This window comes from Lepus europaeus, chromosome X (genome assembly GCF_033115175.1).
Source record: "Lepus europaeus isolate LE1 chromosome X, mLepTim1.pri, whole genome shotgun sequence".
Classification (NCBI taxonomy): domain Eukaryota; kingdom Metazoa; phylum Chordata; class Mammalia; order Lagomorpha; family Leporidae; genus Lepus; species Lepus europaeus.
Genome location: NC_084850.1, coordinates 61,183,394 through 61,200,911, shown reverse-complemented (window position 1 = coordinate 61,200,911; position 17,518 = coordinate 61,183,394). Strand labels below are relative to the sequence as shown.

Sequence of the window (17,518 nt, the reverse complement as noted above, 5' to 3'; positions counted from 1 at the left end):
TTTGCTGATCATTTCCTCTTCTTGGAAGAATCCGTCCATCTCTCCGTCCTTACTCAGGCCATGTCTTATATCCAGTCTTCAGCTCTTCTCTCTCTGAAGAATATATCCAATTTCATCTCTCTCAGATTCAGTCCTGAATTTATTTCTCAGTCCTGAATTCCCCCAGAGCCTAAAATCCCACATTGCTAACTACTTATTAGATTTCTTCTCCTGGATATCTCACCATAAAATTAAAACTACCTTATTTTCTTTAATATATGAAATGCTTTGACAAATCCAAAAGAGAAATACAAGCAGTCAAAGGCAATTTACAGATACACACACAACACATACACAGTTGAACAATAAAAAGTGCTCACCCTCAGTAATAAAATGCAAATTAAACAACACAATGTTGCTTTTCAACAAAAATGGTTAAAGAGCATCAGAGGGGCCAGCATTGTGGCGCATCAGGTTACACCACCACCTGCAATGAAGGTATCCCTTATCAGAGTGCTGGTTCGAGTCCCAGCTGCCTCACTTCTGATCCACCTCCCTGCTAATGTGCCTGTGAAAACAACAGAAGATGGTCCAGGTGCTTGGGCCCCTGCTGGAGAGACGAGGCAGCCTGGCCCATACCCAGCTGTTGTGGCCATTTGGGGAGTGAACCAGTCGATGGAAGACCTCTCTCTGTCTCTCCCTCTCTCACTCTGCCTTTCAAGTACATAAATCCTTTTTTTTTAATTTAAAAGCAAGACTTATTTAAGTCAGAAGTCTCCTAGCAAAGTGGCAAAACCTGAAGGGGCTGGTGTTACTGGGGTTTTTAAGTACAATTTTGGGGAATAAAAAAATTTGAGAATCAGGTTGACATTTAGTTACAAAGCAAGGACAAAGCCCATCAAAAGACCTGTATGTTTGCAAATTAAGACAATGAACCTTGATTTCCTTTATAAAATCTAAAACCTGATCAATGTAATTTTTTTAAATTTTTTTTTATTTGACAGGTAAAGCTATAGACAGTGACAGAGAGAGACAGACAGAAAGGTCTTCCTTCTGTTGGTTCACCCCCCCCCAAATGGCCTCCATGGCTGGCACTGCACCGATCCGAAGCCAGGAGCCAGGTGCTTCCTCCTGGTCTCCCATGCTGGTGCAGGGGCCCAAGCACCTGGGCCATCCTCCACTGCCTTCCCGGGCCACAGCAGAGAGCTGGACTGGAAGAGGAGCAACAGGGACTAGAACCCGGTGCTCATATGGGATACCAGCACCGCAGGCGGAGGATTAACCAAGTGAGCCACAGCGCAAGCCCCTCAAATAATTTTTAAAATAACACTGATTTAGGGGCCGGTGCTGTGGAGTAGCAGATAAATCCAGTACCTGGCACCTCATAGAGACGCTGATTCAAGTCCCGGCTGCTCCACTTCCCATCCAGCTTCCTACTGATGTGCCTGGGAAGACAGTGGAGGATGGCCGAGATGCTTGGGCCTCTGCTCATGTGAGAGATTTGGAAGAGGCTCCTGGACCCCAGTTTCAGATCGGCCCAGCTCCAGCTGTTGTGGCCATTTGGGCAGTGACCCAGTAGATGGCAGATCTCTCTGTCTCTCTTCCTCCTCCTCTCTCTCTCTCTCTCTCTCTCTCTCTCTCTCTCATTCACTCTCTCTTAACTCTGCCTTTCAAATAAATAGATAAATCTTTAAAAAAATAAAACACTGATTTGAAACCAAACTTCTCTGGCCAGCGTTGTGATGTAATAGGTAAAGTCGATGCCTGGGACACCAGCATCCTATATAGGTGCCGGTTTGAGTCCTGGTTGCACCATTTCTGATCCAGCTCCCTGCTAATGCACCTGGGAAAGCAGCAGAAGATGGCCCTGGGGGGAGACCCAGAGGAAGCTCCTGGCTCCTGTCTTTGGATCGGCCCAGCTCCAGCTATTGTGGCGTGGCCATTTGGGGAATGAACCAGTGGATGGAAGATAAATCAATCTCTCTCACTCTCTCTCTCTCCTCCTCCTCCTCTCTGTAACTCTGTCTTTCAAATAAATAAATATTTTTTTAAAAGATTTTGTTTATTTATTTGAAAGACAGAGTTACAGAGAGGGAGAAGCAGAGGCAGAGAGAAAGACAGGTCTTCCATCAGTAGTTCACTCCCCCAAATGGCCGCAATGGCCGACGCTGTGCTGATCTGAAGCCAGGAGCCAGGAGCTTCTTCCAGGTCTCCCATGTGGGTGCAGGGGTCCAAGGGCTTAGGCCATCTTCTACTGCTTTCCCAGGACACAGCGGAGAGCTGGATTGGAAGTGGAGCAGCCAGGACTTGGACCAGCACCCATATGGGATGCTGGCAATGCAAGCGGTTGCTTTACCCACTACGCCACAGTGCCAGCCCCTCATATATAAATAAATCTTTTTTAAAAAAACCACAAACTTCTCAATGTCCCCACTAAACAAGCTCACTTCCCTGGCTTTCCTCTTTCTTTTTTAAAGATTAATTAATTTATTTGACAGGCAGAGTTACAGAGAGACAGAGAGAAAGGTTTTCCATCCGCTGGTTCACTCTCCAAATGGCTGCAATGGCCAGAGCTGGGCCAATCCAAAGCCAGAAGCTAGGATCTTCTTCAGGTCTCCCACCTGGGTGCTGGGGCCCAAGGATTTGGGCCATCTTCTACTGCTTTCCCAGGCCATAGCAGAGAGCTGGATCGGAAGTGGAGCAGCTGGGACTCGAACCAGTGCCCAAAGGGGGTGCCAGCATCGCAGGTGACAGCTTAATCCGCTATTCCACAGCACCGGCCCCATGCCTTCCCTCTTTGTATCCATGGTGCTATCACTCCAAGCTCCTTAGATGTTTAGTCAGCTTTGATTTTTCCCTCACTCTCTCTGCCCAGTCACTCATTGAGTCTCATCCCTTCTTTAGGACATTGCTTGAATTTAGTCCTTCCTTTTGAGTTCTGAGCCATGTCAGTTCACTTCAGCTGGCGTTTATTGCCCCAGTGTCTGGATGTCACTCGAACTGTTCAGTGTCATTGGAGTGTCTCGCTGCCCCTCATCTCTCTTTCAGCCAAGGACCTTTTGAAATGGATCTTTCGAAAATACTACCTTGTATTATGGACCTCTGTGCTCAAAACTCCAGATCCCCCCAAACCCAAAGCCCATACTCTTTTGTTTTGCTACTTAGGGCTCTTTACAGCATTGTGCCTAGTGGGGATAATCCTGGGCACATGGGAGGTGTTGGGTGGGAAGTTTTTGACCGTGAAATTGAGCTTTCAGAAGAAGGTGTGGAAGCTGTGCCCACTGCTCTCCACTGGCTTCAGTTTGAAAATGCCGTTCCTCTCTTTTGGCACTTGGACCAGAAGCTTTGGAGCACTTGACGTTTCAATGCTGCTGAATTTGGAGACAGGAAGAGGCAGCCGGGGGCGATAAAATATGGCTCAGGAAACCTCAACTCTGAGGCCATCTCAATTTCCGATGCCTGCTACGTAGGAGGCTCCGTCAAGGAAGCCTGTTAAATCCCTCTCTCCCCTGCGTGGTTGGGGCCTGAGAACCAGTAGTAGGACCTTAGCTCATACTTTGCCTGAATGAAGAGAAGAAGGGGAAACGGGCAAGGGAAAGTGGAAAGGGGTGAATGTAGAAGGAAGCCTGTAGTGACGTGGGCTCCTCCTGAAACTCCGCTGTCTTCAGGTAGGGACCCAGAATAACCCACTCGGCCTGGATGATGCCATGCGGTTGTCTGTCGAGAATGCCCCGCTGGGGAGGGTGTGTGGTGAAATGGGAGAGGGTCAGGAACTTTCCAGATGACAGTTACCGGCGCCAGCTCTGCTGCTTGTTCTTGGGGGAGCCCGTGATACCAACGGGAGTGGTATCCCAAGCTGGGCAAAGGGGCTGCGTCGGAAGAGGCTCCGGCAATGTTGGCTGCCACCGCGAGGCTCCTCCACCATTGCAGCCCGCCCCCTCCAGTGTGAAAGTGCACCCTGATTACCGAAGAACCTAGTCTAAAAGCAGGTCCAGTCCACCATAAAAGCTGCCTACTGGCGCAGCCTGGGATGCTGGCGCAGACCTCCTGGCACTAAGCGTGCCTTTCTTGGATTGCTCTTGGCATTGCTCTCGTTATGGAGAGCTTGGTGCAGCCCCACCTAACAGAGACTCTGACTCCTTACATAGTCTACTCCTCTAGCTTGGCTGTCTCCAGCTTCTCTTCTCCCCTCCCCACCCCTGCGGCCCTTGGCAGTTGGCACGTTTCTTGAGTACATGCAGGCCCCTTTTGTCCTTCTGCCTGGCTCCTTGGAAGCCTGCCCCGGTTTGAGACTCTCCCTGTTTTGTAAAACCATTAACTATAAGAAGCTTTGGGCCTCGCAGGCAAAGCAAACGCCCTCTGCTTTCCAGGGCTGGGAGTGGCCTGGCTGACCCCTATGGAGTAAAGGGAGCAGGGAGGAGGCATGGAAGCCGCACCCTCTAGCTAGAGGGAGCCACGTGCTCCCTGGCACTCCAAGTCAGGTTAGAGCGCTGAGGATAACCTCAGGGCAATAATAAGAGCAGTCACTGTTGACTGAATGCTTCCCACATGCTAGAAGACACTATTCTAAGTGCTTGCGGAGCATTTTCCTCAATAGTCTTCATAGCAGCTGCAGGTTTCTGATTTTACACGTGGGGCGACTTGAAGAAGTTAAGTCACTTGCCTGAGATCACACAAGCAGAAGGTGATGGAGGTGGGGCCCGACCTCAGACATGCCTGACTTAAAGGCCTGTGCTTTGCACCTTTGCACTTTTGTAGGTCCCTGCAATGTCCTAGAGTGCAGAGTAATTGCTTTGTAAAGTCTCTTTGTAATACTTACAGATCACTTCTGCATGCACTGAGCTGGTTCTATGAATGAGCACGTTTGAATCTCCCAGTCACCTCTAAGATAGGTCATCTTATATGACAGACATGGAAGGAAATCGAATCTCTGAGAGGTTGTCTAGCTGGTGAGTGGAGATTTAGCTCAACTCTGTGAGCATTCACGGCCAGCGCTCTCCTCCTCTGCCCCTGCCTCGCTGCCCTTGATAAAGCCTCTTTGCAGTTTGCTCTGTCTGGAGCTGTGGAGACAGACATCCAGTACTGAGCTTAGAGATTGCCTGTGCCCAGGAGCCCCTGATGTCCAAGCTGATGGGCCATTTTGCTTTGAGGCTGGGAGTAGCCGAGGGAAGAAATGACACGCTGGGCTCTGGAGAGTGTTACTTCCTAACACGAGGGACATTTGGATGGAGAAGCGAATCTCAGATGGCTTTTATGCACATTTTCATTTTCTCCTCTCCCTCTCCTTCCATATTAGGGTGAAGGTTGCCGAACTGTCCCCCTGGCTGGACATGTGGGGTTTGACAGCTTGCCTGACCAGCTGGTGAATAAGTCAGTCAGCCAGGGCTTCTGCTTCAACATCCTGTGCGTGGGTGAGTATTTCCATAGCAGGAAATTCTATTACAGAATATGGATCCTTAATGGCTGGATGTGGCTTTGCAGGTAATTAGGTTAAATAATGTGTCATTCTGATCTGGTTGGAAGAATGTGTCCTCCCCTCTTCTTCTTTTAGCCCTCTGCGTCTTTTTGGTAGCAGTGGTTGTTTACCAGTTGCTCCTTGGCCAGATCAGAATATGGGGCCACACCTTGGGGAAACCTGAACTATATGAAACCCAGTGGACATTATATAAGGGAGCTGGCTTGCTTAGTTACCGTTAGTAAGTCCATTTTGACTACAGAAGACAAGATTCAGGGCAGAGTTGAGAGGGAGGTGATGGCTGAGGACAGAGGCCTCTGCATCTTACGCTTGGTACAGTTTGAGCTCAAGTACAGAGTTCTTTTATTCCTCTTGCCTAGATCTTGACTCTCAACTTGTGGGAACCTCATCTTAGTCTCCTCTGTGTGCTGATGGAAGCATACAGAGTTCAGTGATGTTTGTGAAATGGGATGAATGGGTTAACCCCATAGGAACCAACTATTATACTTCTCACATGCTTTCTCAACATTAGCTCTTTTTAAAAATTTTTTTAAAAGATTTTATTTATTTAGTTAGTTAGTTACAGACAAAGAGAGACAGAGTGAAAGGTCTTTGATTTGCTGATTCACTTCCCAAATGGCTGCAACAGCCAGAGCTGGGCTGATCCGAAGCCAGGAGCCAGGAGATTCTTCCAGGTCTCCCATACGGGTGCAGGGGCCCAAGCATCTGAGCCATCTTCCACTGCTTTCCCAGGCCATAGCAGAGAGCTGCATCGGAAGAGGAGTAGACGGGACTTGAACCGGCACCCATATGGGATGCTGGCGCTGCAGGCCAGGGCTTTTAACCTGCCGGGCCACAGCGCCGGCCCTAACATTAGCTCTTTCAGTACTTACTAGACTGTAATGTGGCAGAGAGAGTAGCATTCATGTCTTCATGGAATAGATGGAGAACCAGAGACTCGAGGAGGGCAAAGGTTTTTATCTGAGTCAACACAGAAAAAGTGTCAGAGCTTTAACAAGGACCCAGATCTGGGAGACACCTTGTCCCTCCCACTGCTTCTCTTAACTGCTGCCAGCAACATCTCTTGAGAACACGAAAGCACTTGGGAAACCGTTGAGCACCGATCAAACAAGCATGAGGGACAACGGTTCCTTGACACTCTATAAGACTCTGTCCTTCCACCTTAAACATTTCAAATTTGCAAACATAAGCATAGCATATAATTCTTACCCTACTGTGCAGGCAAGCATACCTGTATATTTTCAGTGGCCTCCTTCCAAAACTTAATGATCATAAATACTATAATAAAGCCAGTGTTCACACTGGTTGCAACACTCAAACGCTTTTGTTAATTGCCTTTTCTCATTTTTGTACAGAGTGTATGGGGCACTCATTCATGTTGTAGATCTGAGCCACCACTGAATTGGTTGTTTTACTCTTTCATGTACTCAGAAATTCTGTTTTCCCACTAAAGTCATTCATTTACTCTGACTCTTTATTTTGAATAAATGCCCCCAGCACTCTTTTTCCAGGTCGTTTTCTGTAGGAGATTCACTGCACGTTCCAGGACAAGTAGGGAACAACAAAGCCACATGTAAATATGGATGACAGCCAGCCAGCCAGGCTCACTCACGAGCTAAATCCCCGGGCCCACGCCTCAGCTTTGGAACCTATGAGGTGGAAATATGTGCTTCACAAGGTTACGCACCAGGGGCTTGCACGTCCAAATCTGAGCTGTTAACCCCTCAAATGCTGCAGGTCTCACTCATGGTTATGTTGAGGTGCTATTAGAAGAGATATAAAATAGGGGCCGGCACTGTGGTGCAGTGGGTTAACACCCTGACCTGAAGCACAGGCATCCCATATGGGCGCCGGTTCTATCCCAGCTGCTCCACTTTCCATCCAGCTCTCTGCTATGGCCTGGGAAAGCTGTGGAGGATGGCCCAAGTCCTTGGGCCCCTGCACCCGCGTGGGAGACCAGGAAGAAGCTCCTGGCTTCGGATCTGCTCAGCTCTGGCCATTGCGGCCAATTGGGGAGTGAACCATTGGGTGAAAGACCTCTTTCTCTCTCTCTCTCTGTAACTCTAACTTTCAAATAAATAAATAAATAAATCTTAAAAAAAGAGAAGAGATATAAAATAAATAGAAGTCATAGTGATCAACATCAAGAACAAATGATACCACATCCAATGTCAGCGCCACTGAATCTCTGTTTAACCAACAAGACCTCTAGTGTATTGCTGCTGGCCAATTTATTTCACCTAGTATTTGATGGCTGCAGTATTTCAGCACAAACGTACAGGAGTCACTTGGCATTCCTCTGAGAGTTCTGTATGACCTGCACTGAAGCTGAGGAGATGAGAAGTGAAGTGACAGACCCTCTCTAAGCGTTAACTTTTCAAGCAAGTGCAGTTGGGTGGGCTGATAAGACTTTAATGGAAGGCTGTGGTTCAGAATGGCTCTGTGGTGGCAAAGTGCAGGGTAATTTGACATGTGGATCACAGGTTCTTCCTGGGGCCCAGTGGAAGAGGCAGCCAAGCTCAAGGCAAAGTGAGGGGGAAAATAGTGAACCATTGTCCTCTAGCTCCCACCCAGACATTGCACGGCTGCAACGGCCTCAGTATGTACCTGCTGGGGTGGGATTGCTCGGGCATGAGGACAGACTCTCTGGGAGGGGAGGCGTAGGAAAGGGATCCTCTCACTCCCAAGGAATCACATCCTCTCTTTTTCTCGCCACTCGTCAAGTTCCACTAAATGGCTGTCCCAGGAGCTCCCCTCTTACACCTGCAGGTATAACCATTGGAGAGACTGCCATAATTTCATTCCTCATCCCTGATCCAAAAAAAGCCTATAGCTCATGCATCCTGCCCTCTTGCTGTGCTTATAACCTCGTCATTGTTCTGAGAACCCACAGTTTGGGCCAAGGTCATGAGTGGAGTACATCTGAGACTGCAGTCTTAGCCCAATCACGGGGCTGGGTCCTGTTGCTAATTTGGCAAAGCGCTCCTAGCCTGGCTGCTGAGGGTAATCTTTTCTCTCAGAGGACTTCCTGCGACCATACTTTCCTGCCTACTGCCTGTGCTTAACAGTCAGGTTTACTTCCTTAACGCCTGTTATAAAAAGATTCTATTTGAGGCCGGCGCCGCGGCTCACTAGGCTAATCCTCCGCCTTGCGGCGCCGGCACACCGGGTTCTAGTCCCGGTCGGGGCATCGATCCTGTCCCAGTTGCCCCTCTTCCAGGCCAGCTCTCTGCTGTGGCCAGGGAGTGCAGTGGAGGATGGCCCAGGTCCTTGGGTCCTGCACCCCATGGGAGACCAGGAGAAGCACCTGGCTCCTGCCATCAGATCAGCACGGTGCGCCGGCCGCAGCGCGCCTACCGCGGTGGCCATTGGAGGGTGAACCAACGGCAAAAGGAAGACCTTTCTCTCTGTCTCTCTTTCTCTCACTGTCCACTCTGCCTGTCAAAAAAAAAAATTCTATTTGAGCATAAAATACTAGGACTCTTCAAAAGAGTTTGTGGAAACACGCATTATCTTCTAATTCCATTTGTCCACAAAATTTTTTGAATTAACTCTTGTATGTTTTTCCAAAATATTTTCTTTTCTGATAGGACCTTTTCAGTGTCACGTTATGGCAGTGCTATGTTTGATTGTCAACAGAGGCCTAGGATATTTTTTCACGTTGGTATTTCTTTTGGTGCTGGGCTGCAGATTGTAGTTCCACGCCTAGCAGAGTAAGTATCCCACATGCATATGTGCGTGTGTGGGTGCACATGAACAGGTGTATGTTGGGAACAAGAGAAAGGGAGAGAGAATTTTTTATGAATCCAGAGCCTAATTGATATATAAGGGTACAAATAGCAGAGCTTACAAGTATTCTTTTAAGAGGGCTAAGTACATGGGCATGAACATAGTACAACTCTGCTCCAATAGATTCTCTAGGGCTGAAAATAATCACCAAGTGGGATAAAGTTCCCATCCTGTCCATAAGAAACAACCATATGCCCATCCCTTAGCTCTGGAAACTTCGTCTGTCCCCTGATTCTAGCCATAGTACTGGAGGCATCAGAGGACCCGCCAGAGGCAGCGGCAGTACAAATGTGCCGGGGCCTGTTGCTTTGCACTGCTGGGAAAGAGACTCATCTGTCCAAATGTGCCAGCAACAGTAATGGCTGTGAGAGGCACAAAGGGTCATAATGATAATATTTACTTTGAAGCTGCTCAGGATTCCAGGCTCAACTGGGCTCTGTTGAACTTGGGGGAAAAACACACACAAGAGAATCAGGATTGCAGGAGGAGGGGAGAGGGCAGCCAGCATTCTGCCAAGATCAAGGGTCAACTGTTTCATCCCTCTGGCTCTGGGAAAGGTATCTGCTCACCCATTGAAGACAGGCTGACGGGATGCTGGCAGTGCAGGGGACGGCTTTACCCGCTACACCACAGCGCCGGCTCCTGTAGCTGATGTTAAGCTATCAATATGATGTCACTACACGTGGGCATGGGAAAAGATGCAGGAAGTGGGAGGAGCTGGCTCCAGTACACCAGCGTCTGCCAACCCTCTGCAAGATCAGGAAAGAGAAAGGGCGGGGCCGCCAGGCCAGCCATGACCTCCGCCCTGTCCATAGGCTCTCCTGGCCAGCTGGAGTTCCTGAAGTGTTTCCTTTCGGACACCTCCCCGTTGAACTCAGAGACATTTCTCTTGGTCTATTCTAATACTCACGGAGCTGGAAGAGACTTTAAGTCCGTGAAAACAGGAATTGTGGCTGTCTTGTTCATTACTGTAACCTCAGCCCCTGAAACTGCGCCTAGCTCGTCTTAGTGGCTTTCTAATTACTTGTTGAATGACCAGATGAACAAACATATGCCTGTGGAACTTGCTAGAACATATTGGTTGAAAGCATGGGCTCCAGCACTGCCTGGATTTAAATGCTGGCTGAGCTACTTGTTAGTTTATGTCCTTGCACCAATTACTTCCTCCACGTTTTATGGATGAGGAAGTCCAGGTGCAGAGAGGTTGAGGAGTTGGTGAGATTTGCACAGCGAGTGAGGGGCTTGGTTCACCCACCTGTAAACTGAGGACAAACCATAGTATCTTCTGCTCAGGCTTGTTGTGAGGCTCAGTAAGAAAATACGTGTAACTGATACCAGCAGTGCTGGTATGAAGAAAGTGCTCCATTAAACAGACTCTCCTTTTACGGAGAAGAGACTGGGACCCAGAGAAAGGAAAGGGCTCAATGCAGATCACACAGTAATCCTGATAACCCAGCCAGGGCTCTTCATTTAATCACTTGTAAGTGACTTTTATGCAATCACTTGCATACGGAGCTGGAGAAGGCCCCTGTTAGCAGCCCAGAGGAAGAAGGGCTGAGCTTTCCTTTCTTACAGTGCTTTTTTTTTAAGATTTATTTATTTATTTGAAAGGCAGAGTTACACAGAGAGAAGAGAGGCAGAGAGAGAGAGAGAGAGAGAGAGAGAGAGAGGGAGAGAGAGAGATCTTCCATCCACTAGTTCACTCCCCAATTGGCTGCAACGGTCAGAGCTGCGCCAATCCGAAGCCAGAAGCCAGGAGCTCCTTCCAGGTCTCCCACGCGGGTGCAGGGGCCCAAGGACTTGGGCCATCTTCCACTGCTTTCCCAGGGCATAGCAGAGAGCTGGTTCGGAAGTGGAGCAGCCGGGTCTTGAACTGGCACTCATATGGGATACCGGCACTTCAGGCCAGGGCATTAACCTGCTGTGCCACAGCGCCGACCCCTTACAGTGCTTTTTAAACCCAGGATGTGGAGCCTGGAGGTCCACGTTGGATTGTCCCAGGGCACATGGTTTGAAAATGCGTATTTCATATTATATGTTTTAATTTTTTTTTTTAAAAAAGACAACTGTTGTATCCAGGATACCATCTCCATTAAGCCAGCAGCATGAGGTTCTCTCGGCTGGTGTGAGTTTGGAAAGGTTAAGAAGCCCTCCTGTCCACTGGGAGGAGCCCTGGAGGGGCTGGCGAGGAGGAGCCAGAAATGGAGCCCTTGGGACTCCTCAGGTTTCCTGCTGCAGACTAGTGGCCAGTTTCCCTCTTGCTTACAGGGACTTGGAATCTGCTGACCTGATCCCATTTAGGGCACTTGCGTGTATGCCTTTCCCCCAACACTGGGCCCAGGGCAGCTGCAGGAGGGGCAGCACCCTAGGCTCAGGCATTGGCAGAGTCGCCCTGCCCGCCCCCAGTAAAGTGCAGCGGGAGCCCTCGGCAGCCAGAGGCCAAGCTTGCTCCATTTGCTGCCCTCTTTTAGCATTGCCTTTAGCACCATTTCCCTAACGCCTGCCACTTCTTTCTGCAGACATTCACTGTTGGGCAGCTGACTTCCACAGCCCTTTTGTGCCGGCAGGCATCTGGGTGGTCATTGTCCCGCCGGTGCCTCCCTGCTGCCTGCCCTGCCTGCCCTGGCTCCAGTTCTCCAGCTGTGCAAACAGGGTGGATCCTTGGCTCCACAGAGCTGCTCCTGAGGCCTGCTGTGTGACCCTCAGGACTACAGGAAGATTCTGCCTGAGAGTTCTTCAGGGAGCCAGCAAGTCTGCTCGGGGTGCTGGGAACAGCCCAGTCCTCTGTGGGAGGTGCAGGGCACTTAGCCAGGAGCTCCGGGACAGAAGAGCAGATAGGGATGTCCCTGGAAGTGAGTTAGGTGTAGGGAGCCACCTTTGGGCTCCTGACTCGGAGCTCCTGGCCTCACGTGCAGTTGAGCTGCATCCCCACCCTGGGCTGGGTAGAGGACGATACATTCTGTTGTGTGGCCAAGGCTGCCACCTCCCATGGCAAAGGCTCCCACTTCATCCATGTTTTCTTGGGAATCAAACGCTTCCTGTTCCTTTAAGGGAGGGAGAAGGGGGGCCTCTTCTTGGAGAGTCTTTGCAGCTTATGGGCATAGCAGACCCTGCTGGAAACAGGATCTGTGTGAGGAACCATCTCCCCACACTCTGGCAATGCAACACACTGCTCAGACCTGGCTGTGAATTGGGCTGGGGGCCGGAGAGCAGGGCTGAATTGAGTGTTCTTGTTCTCTCTTTCTGCACACACAGCTGACATCCTAGACACATTTGAAAGCACCTCCTGCATTCATAGCTCATTATTCAAGATGAAAAAAAAAAAAGCTTGGAAGATGCAAAGCTTGACACACCCAGAGAGCGGAGGGCAGAGGGAGCATTTCTCATTTCTCATCATGCAGCTTTAACCCTAGCCCTGGAGCACTTTGTAAGTGTGTGCTATGGGTGCCAAGGGGGCATTTGCCAGGCCAGGAATTGTCCAGTGCAAACCTACTACTGACTAGAGTAAGAAGTTCAAGCTCAAGTCCCCTGGGCTGGGGACGTGGAGGGAAGAGGAGGGCTGATGCTAGCAGAATAGTAGGGCAGTCTATATATTCAAAGGGAAGTCTGGGGTGAGAAACTACAGACTGCTATTTCTGCGATTCCTGAATCACTTGGGCTGGCTGGGGGGCCGATGTAGTCTGAGTTTATGGAGATGATGAGTGGTTTCAGTGCCTGGCCCAGCTTGCAGCTTCATATTAGATTCCTGCCCAACTCCCATGTCACCAACTTCCCTCCTACTCAGGACTTCCTTGTGATGTCCCATTCCCTAAGATTCCTTGACTCCTGGCAGTGCCTTGATAGCCCTTGGTCTCCAGAAATAACCTCCCTAACCTTCACCAGTCTGCCCCAGCCCCCCCGCCCACTCCTGTCCCTAGTGTGAAATTGAAGTCTTTTTGAAATTCCAGTCGTTTAATTTCTTAGTGTTCTGCAGCCTGTTAAACACACCAATGGCTGGTTTGTTTGAAATTAAAGGAGAAGAATAATCTGTGGCCTGCTAAGTTCCCATTAGCTAAAATACAGTCTCACTGAAAATTCAACCAGGCTGGGAGGACAAGGCAGGGGCCCACGCAGTCTCCCCACTGGGAGACACAGAGTGCATGGTCAGAGCCCTTCCTGGGCCCTCAGGGAAGTGGTGAGAGAGGGGCTAGAGGAGAGGACATGTGTTAGACCAGAGGCCAGTGTCTCTTTTGAAAAATTTAAATAGCTCTTTGATTTTTATTACAAAAACTATACACGTTCCACTTAACAAACTAGGAAAATACAGAGAAGCATAAAGAAAGAAATGAAAACCACTTATAATCCTATCACCCAGAAATAAATTTTTAATATATATACAACTTCTGTTTATGACTATAGCAACAATGCTTTTCAAATAATAGAAAATAATAGATATAATAGAAAATAAAATGGTGGAAAATAGAAAAGAATAAAATGGGGCCGGCGCTGTGGTGCAGTGGGTTAAAGCCCTGGCCTGAGGCGCCAGCATCCCATATGGGCGCTGGTTCTAGTCCCAGCTGCTCCTATTCCAATCCAGCTCTCTGCTATGGCCTGGGAAAACAGTAGAAGATGACCCAAGTCCTTGGGCCCCTGTACCCACGTGGGAGACCTGGAGGAGGCTCCTGGCTTCAGATCGGTGCAGCTCTGGCCATTGCATGCATTTGGGGAGTGAACCAGCAGATGGAGGACCTCTCTCTCAGTCTCTACCTCTCTCTGTAACTCTGTCTTTCAAATAAATAAAATAAATCTTTAAAAAAAGAAAAGAATAAAATGAAATGTACTGTAATTCACTATCTTTTTAAAAACATTTACTTATTTATTTATTTGAAAGGCAGAGTTATAGAGAGAGAGGGAGAGACAGACAGAGAGAGAGAGGGAGAGACAGAGAGAGAGAGAGATCTTCCATCTGCTGGTTCACTCCCCAAATGCATGCAATGGCCAGGGCTGGGCAGAACCAGTTGGGAGCAAGGAACTCACTCTGGGTCTCCTATGTGGATGGCAGGGAGCCAAGTACTTGAACCTTCATCTACTGCCTCCCAGGGTGTGCATTAGCTGGAAGCTGGAATCCAGAGCAGAGCTCAGAGTAGAGACTGGAACCGAGGCACTCCAATATGGGATGAAGGTCAAACACATGCCCTGTAATACTTTTATTACACTTAGTCTATGATTATGTAAATTTTCCCACATCAATAAATGTACATCTGAAATGTGGTGAGTAATGACTGCTTAGTCACCATGTGAACGGACCATAATTTATCCTTTCTCTTTTCAGGAGAGACAGGTTTGGGCAAGTCTACTCTCATGGACACCTTGTTCAACACAAAGTTCGAGGGGGAGCCAGCCACCCACACACAGCCCGGTGTCCAGCTTCGGTCCAATACCTATGACCTTCAAGAGAGCAACGTGGGGCTAAAGCTCACCATTGTTAGCACAGTGGGCTTTGGGGACCAGATCAACAAGGAGGACAGGTAAGGAAGGCAGTGGGGTGAGGACGTTGTTGGTGCCCCTGAGTGGAGGTTACCACAGGGGTCAGGGAGACAGCACAGATGCTGGACCCCAGCTTGTCCTCCCAGAGGGTGTGGGCTGGCAACAAATGCCCCGCATACACTGCCCCCACCCAGGGCCTCTGTCCTCAGTTCCATTCCATCTGCGTTGCCGAAGGAAGAGTTTCTTTGCAATACAGGAGGCGATTTCAACAAGTTCATGGCAAAGTGGAATTAAACGATAAGTTTAATTTTGCTACAGAACATTTTTGAAATCCATGCATTGTTTTTCATAAGCGTCATCTTCTGTGAATAGTGTGAAGACCCCCCTCCTACACGAATGGGGTCTCAATTGTGTTCCACAAACATTTATTGAGCTCTTATCTTGGGCCAGGTGCTGCCATGCTCTGACAATCTAAAAAGGAGCAACTCAGTCCCTGCCCTTGGGACTTGCACTCACAGGCAAGACCAGTTTTAAGCAAATAATTTCCATAGAGCGTGATTTGTTCTGTAAAGGATGTGGTACAAACAAGGTAAAGGACAAGTGACAATGAGAGCACGGAGGCGAGAACAGTCGATTCCGTGTAGGGAGGTCAGGGAAACCTTCACGGAGGGCGAACTCCCTGAGCTGACTCAGCCAGATGAGGGAAGGAGACAAGGGCACTCCTGGCAGAGGTAACTGCTTGGACAAAGGCAAAGTGATGCGGAAGGTTCTGGTATGTTCTAGGGAACTGCAGTTTCTTCTGTTTGGCTAAATAGAGCCAGTTACTGTGGATCTAATGGAGCATAAACTTCAGGGCCCTTTTTTTTTAAGATTTATTTATTCATTTGAAAGTCAGAGTTACGGGGGCGGGGGGGGCTTCCATCCACTGGTTCACTTTCCAATTGGCTGCATTGGCCTCAGTGGCCGAAGCTGATCCCATCCGAAGCCAGGAGCCTGGAACCTCCTCCGGTTCTCCCACCAGGGTGTAGGAGCCCAAGGACTTGGGCCATCTTCTACTGCTTTCCCAGGCCACAGCAGAGAGCTGAATCAGAAGTGGAGCAGCTGGGACTCGAACCGGCGGCCCCACCTGCTACGCCACAGTGCCAGCCCCCAGGGCCCTTAAGTACATAAAGTCCCTTCTAAGACTTGTGATAATACTGTATTATTTGGGGGAAAGCCCTTATGTTGTATAAACATGAGGCCCTACAAAACCTGGGCAGCCTGTGGGCTAGCACTTGGAGTGAACTCGAGGAAAGTACAGATGATGAGCCTGGAGAGGAAAGCAGGAGCCAGATCGTGGAGGGATTTAGACAATGTGCAAATATGGAACTGTTTGAAGAGTTAAATAGAAAAAGATGCTTTGGGAGAGTATGGAGATAAGCTAAAAGAGCAAGAAGATCAATTAAAACACTAATCAGGGGCCGGCGCTGTGGCTCACTTGGTTAATCTGCCTGCGGCGCCGGCATCCCATATGGGTGCCGGATTCTGTCCCGGTTGCTCCTCTTCCAGTGCAGCTTTCTGCTGTGGCCTGGGAGGGCAGTGGAGGATGGCCCGAGTGCTTGGGCCCTGCACCCGCATAGGAGACCAGGAAGAAGCTCTTGGCTCCTGGCTTCGGATCAGCGCAGCGCTGGCTGTGGCGGCCATTTGGGGAGTGAACCAACAGAAGGAAGACCTTTCTCTCTGTCTCTCTCACACTGTCTATAACTCTACCTGTCAAATTAAAAAACAAAACAAAAAAAACACTAGTCAACCAGTTAGATCAAAGTAAGGGTGAATAGATGCTGAGGTAGGGAAGAGGAGACAGAGTTGCTAAATATTGGGTAGATAAAACCTACGGGAGTTGGAAGAGACTTGGTGTAGGAATGTGAAGGCAAAAGAAGGCTCTAAAATGAGGCTCAAATTTTTGACTTTGGAAAGTGGACAAATGGTGCCAGGTGTTCGGCAAGAGAGGTCATATAAGGTGATATAAGAGACCAGGTTTTTAAATAATCAGCTTTGTTTTGGATAGGTTTTGAGTTTGTGCTCTCTGTGGAATATCAAGATAACATGATGACCTTCGGTGGTAGGCAGTTGAATACAGAGTTGGAGTTCACATGAGGTCTAAGTTGGAAATACAGATTTGGGTTACTAAGGCATGAGGGATATGTTCCTACCATGGACGCATGTAAGGTAGCCCAGGGAGCAGAGTAGAGTGAGAACATTGGGAGGAAGACAAAAACCTGGGAGTGTTAAGTCAGCAGTTGGAGGAAAACCCATGCTGAAAAGGGAGGTAGGAGGTCCAGGAAAGACTGTGCGGCCCTGACAGTGTGGGCAAGTGAGGGGTGTGGCGAGGCTGAGAGAGGAGGATGTGCTAAGTCCTGGGGTCAGCGAGGGGGTGGGGGTCACGCACCATCTGCCTGTAACCAGAAGTCACGTGGCTGTCAGGTGGGCGATGATTCAGAAAAGGCTACACATCAGGTGGAACAGTGTCTACTCCGCCTTGGAAGATTCTCTTGCTTCTGAGATGAACCATATCCCAAATTTTCCTGTTTCTTCCTTAAAGCTGCAACAGCCATACCCATTTCCTTACAATGAATACATCTGTGCAGCTTCTTAATTGAACTGAATTCTGTGTTCTGTATGAAATTCCAGAAGAATGACTTCTCTGCCTTTTATAGCCTTGCTTGTTGTGCTAATTTTGTTTCCTTGAGAATAAATTGGACCCTGGCGGTGGAGGGGGCTTAGGGGAGGTGGGCTGCTTTGAGCTTAGCAGTTAAGACACCAGTTGGA

At 49.0% G+C, this 17,518-nt stretch overlaps 1 protein-coding gene across 7 annotated transcripts in view; it reads left to right on the top strand.

Moving 5' to 3' along the window:
- SEPTIN6 (septin 6) overlaps positions 1-17,518 on the top strand; it is an 83,971-nt gene that overhangs the window by 10,840 nt on the left and 55,613 nt on the right. For all 7 annotated transcript variants that reach the window (XM_062182932.1, XM_062182935.1, XM_062182933.1 and 4 more), the window contains exons 2-3: positions 5,276-5,390; positions 14,556-14,751. In XM_062182932.1, coding sequence (XP_062038916.1) covers positions 5,276-5,390; positions 14,556-14,751 — 311 coding nt within the window. The remainder of the gene's footprint in view (positions 1-5,275; positions 5,391-14,555; positions 14,752-17,518) is intronic.